General features: G+C 45.4%; 2 protein-coding genes across 6 annotated transcripts in view; one reads left to right on the top strand and one right to left on the bottom strand.

Moving 5' to 3' along the window:
* The window catches only part of AZIN2 (antizyme inhibitor 2), a 220,298-nt gene that overhangs the window by 62,851 nt on the left and 138,352 nt on the right, over positions 1 to 19,095 (bottom strand). The gene's annotated exons all lie outside the window — the stretch shown is intronic.
* AK2 (adenylate kinase 2) overlaps positions 9,715 to 19,095 on the top strand; it is a 28,575-nt gene continuing 19,194 nt past the window's right edge. For 3 of the 5 annotated variants that reach the window (XR_007727027.1, XM_050796051.1, XM_050796041.1), the window contains exon 1: positions 9,715 to 9,959. Coding sequence is in view for 2 of the 5 variants with exons in the window: in XM_050796051.1 (XP_050652008.1) it covers positions 9,867 to 9,959 (93 nt within the window). In the remaining 3 variants the exon portion in view is untranslated. Of the gene's footprint in view, positions 9,960 to 13,174; positions 14,106 to 14,717; positions 14,836 to 19,095 lie in introns of those variants that run through there. The other 2 variants (XM_050796060.1, XM_050796066.1) reach the window with 2 other exon arrangements.

Below are 19,095 nucleotides of genomic sequence, written 5' to 3'. Positions count from 1 at the left end.
TGTCCTTGGCTGCTCCTCTTTTACCTCATTCATTCGCTCACACATAAGCACTCAGTGTATGCCAGGCACTGTGCTTGGCACTGGCCCTGGGAATCTGTGATAAGTAAAACAGACTCAATCTCTGTCTTCATGGAGCTCATAATCCTCTTGGAGAGGGAGATTTTTGTTTGTTTGTTTTGTTTTTTGAGACAGAGTCTTGCACTGTTGATTGGGCTGGAATGTAGTGGCGCAATCTTGGCTCACTGCAACTTCCGCCTCCCAGGTTCAAGCTATTCTCCTTGCCTCAGTCTCCCAAGTAGCTGGGATTAAAGGTGCCCACCACCACGCCCGGCTATTTTTTTTGTATTTTTTTAGTAGAGACGAGGTTTCACCATGTTGGCCAGGTTGGTTTCAAACTCCTGACCTTGTAATCTGCCCGCCTTGGCCTCCCAAAATGTTGGGATTACAGGTGTCAGCCACCGCGCCCAGCCTTTTTTTTTTGAGATGGAGTCGCTCTGTCGCCAAGCTGGAGTACAGTGGCATGATCTCGGCTCACTGCAACCTCCGCCTCCTGGCTTCAAGTGATTCTTGAGCCTCAGCCTCCTGATGACAGGCACACACCACCACACCCAGCTAATTTTTGTATTTTTAGTGGAAACGGGGTTTCACCATGTTGGCCAGGATGGTCTCTGTCTCCTGACCTCGTGATCTGCCCACCTCGGCCTCCCAAAGTGCTGGGATTACAGGTGTGAGCCCGGCCTGAGAGGGAGATATTAAATAGCTAATCGCACAAATACAGGCTATGATAAGTACAGTTAATTAGAAGTATAGCCAATTAGTCACACATCCTGTCCATTCAACTTCCATATCTCCTAAGCCTTCTGCCGCTTCTCTCCATCCTGGATGTCTCTGCCTTGGTTCAGGTTATTTCCTTGGCTCTGATCTCCTACCATCCAGCCGTTTCTCTACCCTTCCCCCAAGAGATCTTTCCAAAAGGTAAACTCTCTTTTGCACACAGCTAATTGTTCCCCAGCATCTATTCTTCCTTTAGTAATACAGCCTCTACCTTGTTGGCTAGGCACATGTCTGTCCAGAATAAAAGCTACATTTCCCAGCACCCCGGCCACTAGTTGTGGCATTTGTAACTAAGTTTCGGCCAGTGCCATGAGAATGAAAGTAGTGGGTGCAATTCCAGGTTATGCCTTTAGAGGGAAGGGGGACATCCCCCACTGCCCTGTTACTCCTTCCTGCTGGCTGAAATGCAGAAGTGATGGTAGGAGCTGGAGCTGCCCTTTTGGACCACAGGAAGGAAGCTGCATGTTGATGTCAAACTAAGGAGAACAGAAAAAGCCAGGGTTCCCTGATGGTAGAGCCACCATATCCACTCCCGCTTGCCTGCCAGGGTTTTGACATAAGCAAGAAGTAAACGCCTATCTTGTCTAAGTCATTGTTATTTTGGAGTCTCTGTTATAGTAGCTGAGCCTGTTTCCTAACCACAGTAGTTTCCTATTATCCAGTTTCTCTTTCTGCAGTTTCACTTACCCAAGGACAAATACAATCCAAAAATATTACATGTGAAAATTCCAGAAATAAACAACTCATAAGTTGTAAATTGCATGCTTTTATGAGCAGCATGATGAAATCTGGAGCCATCTCATCCAGGATGTGAATCATCCCTTTGTCCAGCATATCCATGCTGTATACACCACCCACCAGCTAATAGCTTAGTAGCTGTCCTAGTTATCAGATCAACAGATCACAAGAAGGGTGAGCAGAGCACAGTAAGATATTTTGAGAGAGAAAGGGATTATAGTCACATAATTATAGTGTATTGCTATAATTATTTTATTATTAGTTATTGTTATTAATCTCTGTTATTGTATAAATTAGCTGTGCCTAATTTATAATTTTTTTTTCTTTTTGAGATAAGGTCTCATTCTGTTGCCCAGGATGGAGTGCAGTGGCACAATCACAGCTCACTGCAGCCTCAACCCCCTAGGCTCAAGCAATCCTCCCACTTAACCCTCCTGAGTAGCCAGCACTACAGGTCCAGGCCACCATGCCTGGCTAATTTTTGTGTTTTTTGTAGAGATGTGGTTTTACTATGTTGCCCAGGCTAGTCTCAAACTCTTGACCTCAAGCAATCCTCCCTCCTCAGCCTCCCAAAGTGCTGGGATTACAGCTGCGAGCCACTATGCCTGGCCCTAATTTATAAATTAAATTTTAGGCCAGGCATGGTGGCTCACACCTGTATTCCCAGCACTTTGATTCCCTCCACAAGGATTTCCTCATGGGCCGTGTCTAATATGTAACATTTCCCAGTTGAGGGTGTTTTTGTTGCTGTTAATATCATAAGCCTTTTCTTGGAAGCTGATGACTTTTATGGAAATCAGAATTTGGCCACAGTGACCTAAAAACAGTATTAGAAAGGCTTTGCTTGTTCAGGTGGCTTGGGCTTAGCCAGTTCTTTAGAAAACCACATCTCATGGTTGTGGTTTGGGAGACAAAGGAACAGGAAGAGATTGTTGCAGAGATTGGGACGGCGCCCTAGGTCAAGTGGGTTTGTGAAGCCCAAAAAAGGCACAGGAGAGATGCACTCTGCCAGGTGGGAGGGAGTTGGTCTGTGTGGGCAACTGGAACTTAAAGTCCACAAACCCCCTGGAACTCAGTCTACATCTCTACTGACCAAGGTAAGTAGGTCTTGCCATACTCAGCAAGAGCTTCCTGTCCAGCCTCTTGGTCTGACCCTCACGAGGGATAGAACAGTTAGGATGGGTAAGGTTTTGCTGCAGAAGAAACAACTAGGGAAAATTTAAGCTACTGGACCTCTGTAGCTTAAAAATAACAAAATGGCCGGGCGCGGTGGCTCAAGCCTGTAATCCCAGCACTTTGGGAGGCCGAGAGGGGCGGATCACGAGGTCAGGAGATCGAGACCATCCTGGCTGACACAGTGAAATCCCGTCTCTACTAAAAAATACAAAAAACTAGCCAGGCGAGGTGGCGGGCGCCTGTAGTCCCAGCTACTCGGGAGGCTGAGGCAGGAGAATGGCGTGAACCCAGGAGGCAGAGCTTGCAGTGTGCTGAGATCCTGCCACTGCACTCCAGCCTGGGCGGCAGAGTGAGACTCCATCTCAAAAAAATAAAAACTAAAAAAATAAAAAAATAAGGCTGGGCACAGTGGCTCACGCCTATAATCCTAGCACTTTGAGGGGCCAAGGCAGGTGGATCATCTGAGGTCAGGAGTTCGAGACCAGCCTGGCCAACATGGCAAAACCTTGTCTCTACTAAAAACACAAAAACTAGCCAGGCATGGTGGCATGTGCCTGTAATCCCAGCTACTCGGGAGGCTGAGGCAGGAGAACTGCTTTAACCCGGGAGGCGGAGGTTGCAGTGAGCTGAGATAGTGCCACTGCACTCCAACATGGGTGACAGAGCGAGACTCCATCTCAAAAAAATAAAAAATAAAAATAAATAAAACCCTTGCTCATGCTACATGCTCATTTGGATTGACCAGGGGGCTCTGCTGCAGGTGGTTTGTCTCTCAGGGACCTAGTCTGGTGGAGGTTCCGTCTCAACACAGTCTGCCATGACTGCTGAGGCCAAAAGAACATGTGAATCCTGCCCTGGCTCTCAAAAGCTTCTCCCTTGAATTGTCATGCACAATACTTCTCTTTGCATTTCATTGGCCAGTGCAAGTCATATGCCCTCACCCAAGTTCAACAGAACAGAAACAAATAATCCTTTCATAGGGAGAGATATCAAATACTTGTGGAAAACAGTACAGTCTGCCACAAAAGAAAATGCTGTGTGGTGGGAGATTTCACTAGCTGTGTGATTTCGAGAAAGCCAATTAACTATGCTGAGTTAAGCCTCAGTTTTCCCATGCATCAAATAGGGATATAATAGTTCTGACAAATTAGCCGGGTGTGGTGGCATGTGCGTGTAGTCCCAGCTACTCAGGAGGCTGAGGCAGGGGAATCGCTTGAACCTGGGAGGTGGAGAGTGCAGTGAGCCAAGATCGCACCACTGCACTCCAGCCTCAGCAACAGAGCAAGACTCCATCTCAAAAAAAAAAAAAAAAAAAAAAAGTTTTGACATAGCAAGAGTATTGTGATGACTCAGTGAGACTGTATGTAGAGATCTGATCACAGAGCTTGGTACCAATCCTTGCTCAGTAAATGGTAACTTTTAAAAATTAATCTGTGGAGAACTCTGATCACCACAGGCAAGAGTAAAATAAAAGTCACTTCCTTCAGCTGAAACTGCTCTCATGTTGCCCAGTCACGGGCAAACTCCTTGAGGCCAATTCCAAGGGACTTTTCTCAGTCCTCACCTTTGACTCCTCCACGAAGGCAGATTGTGTTATCGTTCATGAATATTCCCTGCCTCCCCTACGGAGTCCCTCCCAGTGGAAGAAGTACATCCCTGGCCTCACTGACTGCAGCTTGTCCATGAGAATTGCTTTGACAAGTACAGTGTGAGTGCATGTGACCTGTAGCAATTCCATGGCCTATGCCATTTCTAGGCAGAAGGTTTAAGGGTCATCAAGAGATCCCCATCATTTTCCTTTTTTCCAGTCCTGTGCTGGTAAACATTTAACAACCAGCTCTTCTGGGGGGAAAATATTTGCCACTTGCTGTAGTATAAGTACTTCCACCAAGACTGATTTCAAGCTACCAATGTTACATCATTGAGCACAAAGTTGGGAAGAGATATACACTATCGGCTTTCTCTAATGCAAGTTATACCAGCATACCAGTGTACCTTTTTCCTCTCTTCCAAGAACAGAACCTTCAGCCTGCATCCCCAGTGTATAGCAGAGACATAACTGACCTGCAGCTAACATGTAACCCTTTCTGTAAGCTGATATTTTGGGGTTATTTGTCGCTACAATATAACTTAGCTGAAGCTGACTAATACACTCCCTAAAACTTTTTATTTGGCTTTGGTAACACTCCTTCTTCATCATTTCAATCAGTAAACACTAATCAGTGTCCCACTACATATGAGAGACAACATAGCATAGTGGTTAATAGTACAGACAGGAAAGGCAGACTGGAGAAGCTTTACTCACAGTTTCCAAGTGTCTGGAAGTAACTATAGAGGCCTAATTTGCATATCGACTGGGAACTCCTGGAAATAAGAGTGTCTCCAAGAGATATATTTGATACACGTCCAGAGAATTCCTGAATGAAAGAATCTGGGATTGTCAAGCTGATATCATGAACCCCACATTTAACACAGTTAAGTGAAGAGATGGGACAAAGGCCAGGCTTGGGAAGGAAGGAGAGATCAACAAAGGCCTTACCCAGGGCAGATAAAAATTGATAGAATGGGACAAGCGCATTGGCTCATGCTTGTAATCCCAGCACTTTGGGAGGCCAAGGTGGGTGGATCACTTGAGGTCAGGTTTTCAAGACCAGCCTGGCCAACATGGTGAAACTCGTCTATACTAAAAATACAAAAATTAGCCGAGTCTGTTGGTGGGTGCCTGTAATCCTAGCTACTCAGGAAGCTAAGGCAGGAGAATCGCTTGAACCCAGGAGATGGAGGTTGCAGTGAGCTGAGATCGAGCCACTGCACTCCAGGCTGGGCAACAGAGTGAGACTCCGTTTCAGAAAAGAAAAAGAATGTGGTGGCCATGCGTGGTGGCTCACACCTGTAATCCCAGCACTTTGGGAGGCTAAGGTGGGCGGATCATCTGAGGTCAGGAGTTCAAGACTAACCTGGCCAACATGGTGAAAACCCACCTCTACTAAAAATACAAAAATTAACCAGGCATGGTAGCAGGTGCCTGTAATCCCTGCTATTCAGGGGGCTGAGGTAGGAGAATTGCTTGAACCTGGGAGGCGGAGGTTACAGTGAGCCGAGGTGGCACCACTGCACTCCAGCCTGGACAACAGAGTGAGACTCCGTGTCAAAAAAAAAAAAAAAAAAAAAAAAAGGATGTGGTGGGTAGAATGAAATTTCAGGTTTTCTTCTTTAGTCTCTAGTCATTCTCTGACTTCTTTCCGCTTAAGTATTGGCTTCCCAGCTTTTAGTCGTCATTCTCTTCTCTCTACCCTCCCACAAAACAAACTCATCTCCTCTATGTCTTTGACACAGGTAGTAATAGTTAACATTTACTGAGTGCTTACCATGAGTAGGGCACCGTGCTAAGTACTTTATATCCGTTATCTAATCTGATACTCACAGTGATCCTGTGCAGTGGGTATTGGCATCCTGATTTTGCGAAGAGAAATTGAGGCCCAGCAGGGTTAAGTGACTTGCAGTGTCACATAAGGTACTTTGGGCAGTGGGTATCAGAATACCTACATCGATGCGGCTTGAACATTAGGGGTTCATCTCTCATCACAAGAAGTGTGGAAGAAGGTGACATCTGAGTTGCTTAATTCAGCAGCTCAGTGATGTCAGACCCTAGGTCAGCTTCCCTCTGAGTCTCGCAGCTCTCCCCTCCTGCTCCCAAGATAGCTGTTACATTTTAAGTGCTGCATCATCCCTGAGCCAGGCAGGAAGGGGGTTTTTCTTCTTGTGGATCCCTTTTTCCTGGAAAGCAAAGCCTCCCACAAAAGCCCCCAAGAGAATTTCCTATAGGACCCTATCTCCTCTCCCCCTTTTTTCTTTCCTTACCCTCTTGAGTTGTAACTCCAGCCAGACTGACCCTCTTTCAACTCTGTACCAAACAGAAGTCTTGGCGGCAAACCTAAGCAGCGAAGGCATTTATTGAATACTGTGAGGTTCTCACCAATTCCAAACATGAGTAGGAACCAAAAGTAATTAGGCTAAGAACACAGCCAAAGACACGGCACAGTAAAAGCCTACCTGGACAGCCACCACTGTCCATGGTCCCCAACTGTGGCTGGACTCTCACCTCCCCACGAAGAACAGGCCCTGTCCCTTCCTCTCTCTCCCTCAAGAGTCAAAGTCCTGGGTAGGACATCCCACTGGCCAAGCCTGGTCGCGTGCTAACTCCCCTGTTGCCAAGAAGGCAGGCAAGAGTCTGCCCTTTCAGCTTCTTCAGGGTGGCTCTGTTTTTCCCCAAGTTCCTTGCAGTAAAGGGTTTCCACAACACAAGAGGGGGTGTTCCTCTGCTGAATATCACAGTTCCCCTCAACTTTCTATAATCTTTCGTTCTTTTTTTTTTCCCCTCCGGAGACAGGGTCTTGCTCTATCCCTCAGGCTGGAGTGCAGTGGCGCAATCTCAGCTCACTGCAACCTCCCAGGTTCAAGTGATTCTCATGCCTCAGCCTCCCGAGTAGCTGGGATTACAGATGCCCACCACCATACGTGGCTAATTTTTGTATTTTTAGTAGAGATGGGGTTTCACCATGTTGGCCAGGCTGGTCCTGAACTCCTGACCTCAGGTGATCTGCCCACCTCGGTCTCCCAAAGTGTTGAGATTACAGGCGTGAGCCACCACGCCTAGCCTCTTGTCCTAATCTTTCTTGACTCCAGACCTTTGCACATGCCATTCCCTTTGTCTAGAATACCCTTCTTCCCTCTCTTCTCTAAGCAAATCCTCCTTGTTCTTAAGGTTTCGTCTCACTTCCACCTCATTTCCCCTCAAATCTGAGCTAGGGGCTCCTCTATTGTATTATTACTGAAGCCTGTACCTTCCCCAGCACAGCCTCCATCAATGTCTTGTTTCTTTCCCCCGTTGACTGCAAGTTCTGTAGAAGTGGAGAGTTTTCTTTCTCTTTTTCTTTTTTTCTTGAGATGGTGTCTCGCTCCGTCACCCAGGCTAGAGTGCAGTGGTGCAATCTCAGCTCACTACAACCTCTGCCTCCCAGGTTCAAGCGATTCTCCTGCCTCAGCCTCCTGAGTAGCTGGGATTACAGGCATGCGCCACCACACCTGGCTAATTTTGGTATTTTTAGTAGAGATAGGGTTTCACCATGTTGACCACGCTGGTCTCAAACTCCTGACCTCAGGTGATGTGCCTGCCTCGGCCTCCCAAAGTGCTGGGATTACAGGTGTGAACCACCGCGCCCAGCCCAAAGTGGAGAGTTTTCTAAAGGTGGAAATCTTACTTTTGTTTTGTTTTTAGAGACAGGGTCTTGCTCTGTCACCCGGGCTGGAGTGTAGTGGCCTAATTATAGTTTACTGCAGCCTCAACCTCCTGCTGCAAGTGATTCCCACACTTCAGCCTCCCAAGTAGCTAGTGTAAGAGTTAAGAAAGAGGAAAGAAACACGTGGTGTCTGTTAACTTTCCAGGAATTAGGTTAACTTGCCTTGAAGGGAGTGTCTGGTGAAGAAGCCGGTAAAATTTCTTCTTTAGAAGAATCGAGACCATCCTGACTAATACGGTGAAACCCCGTCTCTACTAAAAATATTTTAAAAATTAGCCAGGTGTGGTGGCGGGCACCTGTAGTCCCAGCTACTCAGAAGGCTGAGGCAGGAGAATGGCGTGAACCCAGGAGGCGGAGCTTGCAGTGAGCCGAGATCGTGCCACTGAGCTCCAGCCTGGGCGACAGAGCGAGGCTCCGACTCAAAAAAAAAAAAAAAAGAGAGAGAGACCACAGCGGAAGGGATAGCAAATTCATCACTAAGATGTAGAAAATGAGTTGCTAGGAGCCTGTGGGGAAGCATATGGTTTCATTACACACTCTTAACTAAAGGTTCAAAGAGGCCCTCGGGGCTGGATGAAACTTTCACATACCAAAAAGCTGTAGAAATTATTTCCCTATCCAAGAGGGTAATCGCTTTTGAGAAAAACTATCTTTCCTGACTTTAAAAGGTTAACGTTTTTCTTATTATAAAGGTAAAACTTGTTTTAAACTTATTAAGAATGTACTATAGAACTTTTAAAAATAAAATGTACAAAGCAGAGGTGCTCCTCTAATCACACTACACAACGGTCTCCACTTGTAACAAACAAAATAGGGATTTTTTTTTTTTTTTGGAGGAGGGACGGAGTTTCACTCCTGTTGCCCAGGGTGGAGTGCAATGGTTCAATCTCAGGTCACTGCAACCTCCACTTCCCGGGTTCAAGCAGTTCTCCTGCCTCAGCCTCCCAAGTAGCTGGGATTACAGGCATGCGCCACCACTCCCAGCTAATTTTGTATTTTTAGTAGAGATGGGGTTTCATCATGTTGGTCAGGCTGGTCTCAAACTTCTGACCTCAGGTGATCCGCTTGCCTCGGTCTCCCAAAGTGCTGGGATTATAGGCGTGAGCCACCGCGTCTGGCCAAAATTCGGATTTTGTTGTAACTGCAATTTTGTATCTTGCTTGGCGAACATTTTCCTGCATGATACAATTATCTTATACAACAGGGGTATTCCAGGATACAAATGTGTTGTAATTTATTTAATTGCCTTTATTTTATGGTTTGTCTCGGGCTTTTGGGCTAAGTGTTGCAATTAACATCTTTGTTACACGAATCTTTTACTCGTATCCTTGATTTTACCCATTGAATTCGTGGAAGTGGAATTGCCGGACCAAAGAGTATTTGAAACATATTGCCAATTTGTCTTCTAAGAGTGATTTTACCCATTTAAACTCCCACGCGCAATTTAATAGGATTTCGATGGAGTTGCTGGTGTCATCAACCGTCAAACGACGAACTATACCTTTCCGCCAGACCTCCTGTCCTCCTTCGCGTTTTCCCGCCCACTCCGCACACCCGCCGCCCTCGGTCCATGCTGGCCCGCCCCTTCCTTAACACGCACCAATTCTGTCCAATCAAAAGCAAACTTCCTCAGTATCGCCGTGCAGTTGGTAAGGTGAAGTGTCCGTCGTGCCCAGGGGCGGGTGGAACGGGCTGACGGACGCGGCGATGGGCCAGTGTGAGCCGCGAGTGGGACGTGCGTGGCGTGCGTGCGTTGGCCTGGGAAGCACTGGACTTGTGAGGTGTGCGAGCTGGTAGCAGTGAGAGACTTCGGCGGACATGGCTCCCAGTGTGCCAGCGGCAGAACCCGAGTATCCTAAAGGCATCCGGGCCGTGCTGCTGGGGCCTCCCGGGGCCGGTAAAGGCACCCAGGTGAGCGGCAGGACTGGGCTTGGCGGCGGAGCCTGCCCAACTCCAAGGTCAAGGCGGCCAGAGATCCAGAAGCCCTGGACCTGCCTGGAGCGGGCCGGGCACTGAGGCCTGCGGGGAACGCTGGCCGGGGTCTCGGTTCTGGTGAGGCATTTCGGGGAGGGTCCAAATTGGAGATCGGGACAGTCTGAGTTAGGATTGGAGTGGGCGAGGGATTCAGTGTTGAGGTGTTGAGTTAGGGGAGCTAAGGGCCGATTAGTTCCACTAAGGGGCTGGAGACTGGAAAGGTTTGAGGGGTAGAGTGAGCCCTGGGCCGAAGCATCTAGATTACAGGCTGAATGGAGGCAATTAGCTTTATGGCCCAGGTTCCCTGCGAGTTGGAGGTGAATTGTCCAGAATCAGGGTTACATTCCAGGCACTGGAGGTCGGGAGATTTTGATAATGATTTATGACTTAGGGGGAGGGGGGGAGGAGCATCTCCAACACTTGGGGCGGAGAGCTGACATGTGCTGTGTGAGCCAGTTGAATAGAGATGGGAGGAAACCTAAGGCTCCCCCTGTTTGAAAGTTGCAGGTTAATGTGTAGAACTGGTTTATAGCCTGGAGAGCCATGAGTCGCACTTTGAGTAGTGTCCACAATAAGGGTTGGGAGTGCTCATGGGACCTGGCTTGGAGTTAGGACCTGAGGCTACTGAGGCTAAGCAGTTTGGGATGACTCAAATGATTTTAGATGAGAAGGAACTTGAATTTTTTTTATTTTTTATTTTATTATTTTTGTTTGTTTATATCTTCTTTCCCTTTGGTTTTTTTTTTTTTTTTCCTTTTTAAAAAAATTTTGTTGTTGTTTGTTGTTGTTGTTTATAGGGAACTTGAAATTTTAACTTTATCAATCAACAGGTTAAAAAACAGGCCCAGAAAGGTCAGGTGGCTTTCCCAAGTTAGTGAAATGAGTTTCATGAGCCTGAGACCTCAGGAGCCATGGAGTTAGAGTCTGAAGTTACCGTCTGCCCTAACAGGCAACAGGGGCCTCACTTGGCATCTGGGCCCCTTCTAGATCTGGGACATAATGGGGCCATAGGTTAGGGTTGGGATCGATGATCTCATTTAGGATCTGGAAGCCCATAGGTTGGATTATCGATGTCCCCTTCTTGCTTGGGGTCTGGCATGGCCCCTGGGGCCCTAAGCCTCTGTCTCTTGCCTGTTGTTAGGCTCTAAAGAGGGAAGTCAGCTCCCAAATGAAAGGGAATCTGGGGACTGCCTATGCCCGCTTTTCTCCTCCTAGCACTTGCCAAGTTTTAAAAATCTTGGCAAACAGACCATCTTACTCATTCTTGGTACCCCCTGTGGCACATTACTTGTCTCTTGGGGGGTTAGTGAAAGCGGATGAATGTCACAGATTAATGTGGGTGTTAAGGAAAGAAGTTCTGGAACACTTCATTCATTCCTGTGACCTGGGCACTAGGTCAGAAAAGACAATTTTCTTTTCTCTCCACAGACTGAGATGATTCTTCTTTGGAGCTTACCTGTACCTGATCCCTTTATCCTTTATCCTCAGCATTGTTGACATCTCTTTCCCGTTGCTGCCACACTTATTTATTGGGTAATCTGCAGCTTCGGGATGTTTAATCTTACTTTGCAGACTTTTACTGTGAGTGATCAAATATAATCAGAGTAGCTCAAATGCTTCGTTGTTTTTCTTTTCTTTTCTTTCCTTTTTTCTTTTCTTTTCTTTTCTTTTGAGACAGGGTCTCCCTCTGTTGCCCAGGTTGGAGTGCAGTGGTATGAGCTCAAGCGATCCTCCCACCTCAGCCTCCCAGGTAGCTGGGATTACAGGCATATGCCACCACGCCCAGCTGATTTTTAAACAATTTTTTATAGAGACAGGGTCTTGCTATGTTGCCCAGGCTGGTCTTGAACTCCTGGACACAAGTGATCTTCCTGCCTTGGCCTCCCAAAGTGCAGGGATTATAGGCACAAGCCACTGTGCCCTGAGATTTTTTTTCCTTAACTCATATTGAAGTTAATAATTTCAGTAATTATGGAATGAACAACCTGTCCTAATATAGTACTGGTACAAGGGTTTTATAATCTAGCAAGCTATGTAACTTCTGAGCCTCAGTGTTCTTACCTGAAAAATGGGGATAATACCTACCTTGCTCATTCAACATTTCATGAGCACCTAACATTGGAGATAAAGCATCGGGCAAGACTGATAAAGTTCCTGCCCTCATCAACTAAACATTCACAACGATACTGGAAGATTATGATATATATGTGTGTGTGTGTGTGTATCAAGCACCCACAACCTAGATGACAACCTGTTATACAGTAAGTACTCAGTAAATTTTGACTCCCTTTTATCTTAGTAACACATCTCCCCTCCCCTCCTTCAACTTGGATGTATTTCAGTGTAAGACATGATTTATCAGGAAGTTTAGAAGAACATTATATTAATGAGTTGATTGATAAGGGTGCATGATGGTGAGAGTTGGTCAGAAAAGGCTTTTTAGAAATAGAGGAGATGTGATTAGAGCTGGGAGTTGAAAGGATAAGATTTACACAAGTCATTTAACCTCTGTACACTTTCCAGAGTTGAACAATAGGAATATTGGTGGTTGTATGTATTTTTGTGGAGTTTTAAAAAAAGTTCAAGCCTGGGCAACGTGGCAAAACCCCATCTCTACAAAAAAATGCAAAAATTAGCTAGGCATGGTAGTGCATGCCTGTAGTCCCAGATATTCAGGAGGCTGAGGTGGGAGGATCACTTGAGCCTTGGAGGCAGAGGTTGTAGTGAGCTGAGATCTCACCATTGTGCTCCAGCCTGGGCAACAGAGTAAGACCTTGTCTCAAAAAAAAAGATCATAAATCAGAGGTTGCAAATGGTAGCCTACAATAACATGTAGCCTGCAGAGACATTCCATACACCTTAACTTTTTATTATGAAGAATGTTGAATACACAAAAGAAGACAGGATGGTATAATGAGCCCTTACCCAGCCCCAACCATTAACTGGTGGTCATTGCTTCTCCAGCCATTCTCCCTTAACAAATTATTATAAAGCACCTCCCAGGCATCATAACATTTCATTTGTAGATGTTTTAGTATGTATTGCTAAAAGATAATTTTTTAAAACATAAGCATAATATCCTTTAAAAAATTAACAATTTTTATTCAGATTTTCTTTTGTGTTACCAATGTGATCATTTTACGTTTCTTTTGTTTATTTATTTTTTTACAGACAAGGTCTTGCTCAGTTGCCCAAGCTGGAGTATAGTGGCCCAATCATAGCTCATGGCAGCCTCAATCCCACCTCAGCTTCCTGAATAGCTGGGATTATAGGTGCATGCCACCATGCTGGCTAACTTTTCTAGTGTTTTAAAGATGGTGGTCCTGCCATGTTGCTCAAGCTGGTCTTGAACTATTGGGCTCCTCCCTCAGCCACCCAAGTAGCGGGGACTACAGGCATGTGCCACTGTGCCCATCCTTTCTTTTAATTTATAAGTTCCCCTTCTCTCTTTTTTCTTATGGTTTTGCCAAAGAAATGGGATTATTTTTCCTGGGTGTATTATACCACTGTCTGGAAATTTTCAGTTGTATTTCTCTGGTGTACTTAACGTCTTCCTCTGCCCTCTCTATTTCCTGTAAATTGGTGGTTTATTCTTAATTACTATATACTTAATTCAATTCAGGTTCAATTTTTTGGCCCAACTACTTCACAGGTGATGGGTGCTGTGCTCTCCCTGAGGAGGCACATGGTATTTGCTTGTCTCTGTGGTGTTTGTAGTCATGCTGTTCAGTGTCTAGGTTCAGTAATTCATTATGGATGGTGAAATGGTGGTATTCTAATAATTTTATTGTTCCCTGGTCATTTATTAGCTGAAATATTTCTATTAACAGAAACTTCCCCTCATCTACTGTTTGGTTACCCTGTGATGTGGTTGGTATAGAAAAGTCAGGATAAATGCTTCATTTATTCTCTTTGTCAGCTTTCAAAATAGTAAGTTGACCACAGAGCGTTTTCAGTTATGCAATTTCTCTTAAAAATCCAGAGCTCCAGTTTCTCTTGAGAAACCAGAAGACCTGGCAGTGATGCCTCCATTCCAGTGTGGCAGCAGTCACTTGCAGTTGTATGGCATTGCTGCTTTGGATGGTCTGTGTGTCTTCCTGTCCCCTGCACGGTCCTCTTCACTGCCTGTTGCTTACATTTGACTCATTTCACACAGTTGCATTGCCTGCTTGGCTCCCATTGGCAGATGTTTGCAATCTTACATGAAAAATCCCTAACCTGGGGTTAGTGCCTAGTGCCTGCTCAGTAATGTTTGTTTTCTTCTTGCTACACTTTGTTATACCTGCGTAACTCAGTATTTTATATGCTTTATGTTGCATGGCTGAAATAGTTTCCTTTTAAAACTCCTTACTTTTAACTAAAGTAGTTAAATATTTCAAAACTACCCGCTTATGCATCAATGTAATGTTTTAAAACATCTATAATACCTGGGTTTGTTGTTTTATTTAAATAACTTTATTTCCTTTCCTCCCTTTTGGGGTTGGATGTTCCTTCGGTGTGGTCAAAACCAAAGGTATGTTTCTTGTTTTTCTTTTTTGCCAGCGCCTCCTCATTTCTTCCATGTGTCAAACTTATGCCCAATTCTTCGAGGCCAGGCACGCTTAGGCAGTCTTATGGGTCAGACGCATCCATTATGTCTTTGCAGTGATACTCGCAACAACTCTGAGACCCACACTCTTATTTCCCCTTTTACAGTTGGAGAAACTGAAGTTTGAATGGCTTGTTCTCTAGGCTACATAGCAAGTAATTTACAGAGCTTGCATCTGAATGACTCCAAAGCTCCTGCTCTTTCTGCTGCTATCTACTGCCCCAGGTTAGATTTTTCTCCTACCCTATGCATGTCAGGAGGGAGTAATAATTTCAACATAGTCACCCATTGCTCAGTTATGTGACAGGCCCCCAAGCTAAAGATTTTACATGCATCATCTCATTTAATCCTATAACACTAGGAGAGAGATCCTTTTTACTGACAGAGAAACTGAGGCTCAGAGGCTGTATCTTGCCCCAGGACACACATGTAGTAAGTAGCAAAGGTAGGATTTGAACTCATGTCTATCTGACTCTTGAGTAGTCATAATTTTACATTGTTGCTGTGTAATCTAGATGCAGAGGCAGAAATGAATATGAATGGAAAAATACATACAAATGCAGGGTGCCAGGTGGGAAGCATCAGATGAGTGACTTTGATGAATGTTGGGTTAGTTCAGGAATAAAACAAGAACTACAATTTGCTGAAGGTCTCCCGTTCATCCTCCCGTTCACCCAGTGAGGCTGGTAATGATTTCTCCAATAAGTTAAGAGACAGCTGAAATGCAAACACAGGTTTCTGGGATTAAAAAAAAAAAGCTATAAGATACCTAGAAAAAGGTGCAAATATCGTAAGTGAACAGCTTGATTTATTTTACAACGTGAACACATTTGTGTAGCTTACACCCATTGTCAAGAAACAGAATATTACCAGCACTTTGAAGTCCTCCTTGTGCTCCCTTCCAGGAGGATAGCCACTAAGGCTCTGTGGGTTGTTTGTCTTAAAGCCTTATAGTGTCATGGCTAAGAGCTAGGGCTTGGTGATCTGGCCTGTTGCCAGTTCTTTTACTAGCTCTGTGATCTTGGGCAACTTAGTCCCTGAATTTCATCTGTAAAATGCAGTTAAAAATAGTTTCTACCTCATGGGTTTGTTATGTATTATGCATACTAAGTACCGTAAAACAGTGCATGGAAAATTGCTTGGCATGATGCAGATGCTGAAAGTTAATGTTAATATGATTCCTCAGCGGGAGAAGGGGTAGTTGGGGAGGTGTTTTTGTTTTAAGAGACAGGGTCTCACTCTGTCACTCAGGCTGGAGTGCAATGGCACAGTCATAGTTCATTGAAGCCTCGAACTCCTGGGCTCAAACGGTCCTCCCAACTCAGCCTCCTAAGTAGCTGGACTACAAGTACCTGCCACCATGCCCAGCTAATTAAAAAAAAAAATTGTAGAAATGGGGTATGACTGTGTTGCCTGGACTGGTCTCAAACTTTTGGCCTCAAATGATCCTCCCAGAGTGCTGGGATTACAGACGTGAGCCACTGCTTCCAGCCCAGTTAGGCTTTCGATGGGAGAAATGTACTCAGAAGTGTAGTACAGAAAAGGCTTAGACCAATATTGGAGCAGAGAGGGCATTCCTGTGGAGTGAGGAGCTTGAGTTGAGGTCCTTGGAGAGGCATTTATGCTATGTATTTGGGAACCATGCATAAGAGCAGTTTGTCTGCAGTGATGCAGTACGTAAACACAGGGCACTTGTGGAAGTAAGTTGGGAGGGCTTGGCAGGTTTTAGAAGTCGATTGTGGAGGACAGCTGAGTGCCAGGCTAAGATATTTGGGCTCTTCCCCTATTCACCACAGAGATGTTGAAGGCTTTGGAATGTGTATGTGTTGGGGAGCAGGTAGCATATCCAACAGTGTTTTAAGATATCAGATGAGTGACTTTGATGAATGTTGGGTTAGTTCAGGGATAGAACAGGAACTACAATTTGCTCAAGGTCTCCCATTCATCCTCCGATTCTAGCTGCATGTGTAGGAACATTGACAGCAGGAATGACAAAGACTGGAGGCACAAAGGTGATTGTGCCAGGCACAGTGGTATGCGCCTATAGTCCCAACTACTCCAGAAGCTGTGGTGGGAGGATTGCTTGGGCACAGGAGTTTGGGGCTGTAGTGTGCTATGCTGATCAGGTATCTGCACTAAATTCAGCATCAGGCTGGGTACGGTGGCTTGCGCCTATAATTCCAGCACTTTGGGAGGCTGAGGCAGGCAGCTCGCTTGAGCTCAGGAGTTGGAGACCAGCCTGGACAACATGACGAAACCCCATCTCTACAAAAAATACAGTAATTAGCCAGGCATGGTACTACATGCCTGTAGTCCCAGCTACCTGGGAGACTAAAGCAGGAAAATTGCTTGAGTCCAGGAGTTTGAGGCCACAGTGAACTATGAACATGCCACTGCACTCTAGCCTGGGCAACAGGCAATAGAGTGAGACCCCATCTCAAAAAAAAAAAAAAAAAGTTCACCATCAATATGTTGACCTCCCAGGAGCAGGAGACCACTAGGTTGCCTAAGGAGAGGTGAATCGGCCCAAGTCAGAAAAAGAGCAGGCCAAAAATCCCATGCTGATGTGTAGTGGGCTAACACTTGTGAAGCCACTGTGCTCCACCCTGGGCAATATAACAAGACCTCATTTCTTAAAAAAAACTTAAGGAAAAGATGATGGTTGCAAGATGAGAAGACAGGTGAATTTGGGATTAAACCAAATCTCTAGGACTGATAGTTTTCCTTTATTTCCTAATTGTCAGGCCTATGCTGGATGTTTTTGCATATATAATCTTATTAAATCCCCTCAACAGTTCTGCAGATAGACACTGTTTTCTGTTCTATGGATAAAGAAACCAAGACCTTAGGAAAGGTAACGTAATTTGTTCAGGATGACGCAGTGAATAAACAGTAGAGCCCGTTTCCTAACCCAGATCTGTACCACTACAAAACTCAGTCTCTGCCACTATATCAGGGCTTCATAAACTGTATATGCATCAGAACCTGAGGTGCTGCTTGAGAGCCGCTCAATCATAAACTTTAAAGGTGGGCCTAGCAAATGCCCCAGATGATTGATAATACACCGAAATTTGAGAACCACTCAGCCCACCATGCTGTCTCTCTAGTGGTTTTATTCCCATCAATTATCCCAGAGTCCTCCACCCCACAGAGTTTTCATAGAGGTGATGAGCCTGTTTCTTGGGCTCAGCAACAGTCTTTGACTCACAGCAACAGACTGTGACTGAGTGTGGACTTCAGACCCCTACTCTTCAAAGTGTAGTTTAGAGCCTAGCCACTTATCCAGGCCGGGAAGTTTGCTTGAAATGCAGGTACTTAGGCCGTACCCTATTGAACCAGAGTCTGCATTTTTTTTTTTTTTTTTTTAAGACGGAGTTTCACTTTTGTTGCCCAGGCTGGAGTGTAATGACCCGATCTCAATCTCAGCTCACCACAACCTCCGCCTCCCGGGTTCGAGCAGTTCTGCCTCAGCCTCCCTAGTAACTGGGATTACAGGAATGTGCCACCACGCCCGGCTAATTTTGTATTTTTAGTAGAGACGGGGTTTCTCCATGTTGGTCATGCTGGTCTTGAACTCCCAACCTCAGATGATCTGCCTGCTTTGGCATCCCAGAGTGCTGGGATTACAGGTGTGAGCCACTGTGCCCGGCCGGAATCTGCATTTTAACAACATTCCTCCAGTGATTTAGAATCTGTGAATGGCTGCTCTAAAGCATAAGTTTGAAGTGTGAGGGCGCTATCATAAAGTTATTTCATTAAGTTTCTGTAGTCTGTAAATAAAGAGTAATGCAAAGAAGAAAGACTATGGAAAGGAGCCGTTTATTTATTGAATACCTACTGCATGTCTGATGTTTTTGGTACTTTATTTCATTTATCCTCATAAAAACCCTGTGAAGTAGTCATTATCCCCATTCAACTGACGAGGAAACTGACACTCTGAGAAGTTAAGTACTGAGCCCAAGATCACACAGCTACTGAGTGCCTTAGCTAGGAATCAAGTATAAATATCTGTCTGACTTTGAAACCCATACATGCTCTTTACAGCCTACCACACTGACTCCCAGGCAACAAGCAGGAAATGAAAGAATTAGTTTTCTTTTCTTTTCTTTTTTTTTTTTTTTTTTGAGACGGAGTCTCGCTCTGTCACCCAGGCTGGAGTACAATGGCATGATCTCGACTCACTGCAGCCTCCATCTCACGGGTTCAAGCAGTTCTCTGCCACGGCCTCCTGAGTAGCTGGGATTACAAGTGCCCACCACCACACTCGGCTAATTTTTGTATTTTTAGTAGAGACGGGGTTTCACCATCTTGGCCAGGCTGGTCTTGAACTCCTGACCTCAGGTGATCCAACTGCCTCAGCCTCCCAAAGTGCTGGGATTACAGGCGTGAGCCACTGTGCGCAGCCAGGAATTAGTTTTCTTCCCTATTGGTGTGTGTTCTTTCATCCAGCTGTAGAATCCAATCACCTGGAACAGTGCATAAGAG

The sequence above is a fragment of the Macaca thibetana genome, chromosome 1, assembly GCF_024542745.1.
Source record: "Macaca thibetana thibetana isolate TM-01 chromosome 1, ASM2454274v1, whole genome shotgun sequence".
NCBI lineage: Eukaryota > Metazoa > Chordata > Mammalia > Primates > Cercopithecidae > Macaca > Macaca thibetana.
This window is presented reverse-complemented; position numbering and strand designations above follow the sequence as displayed.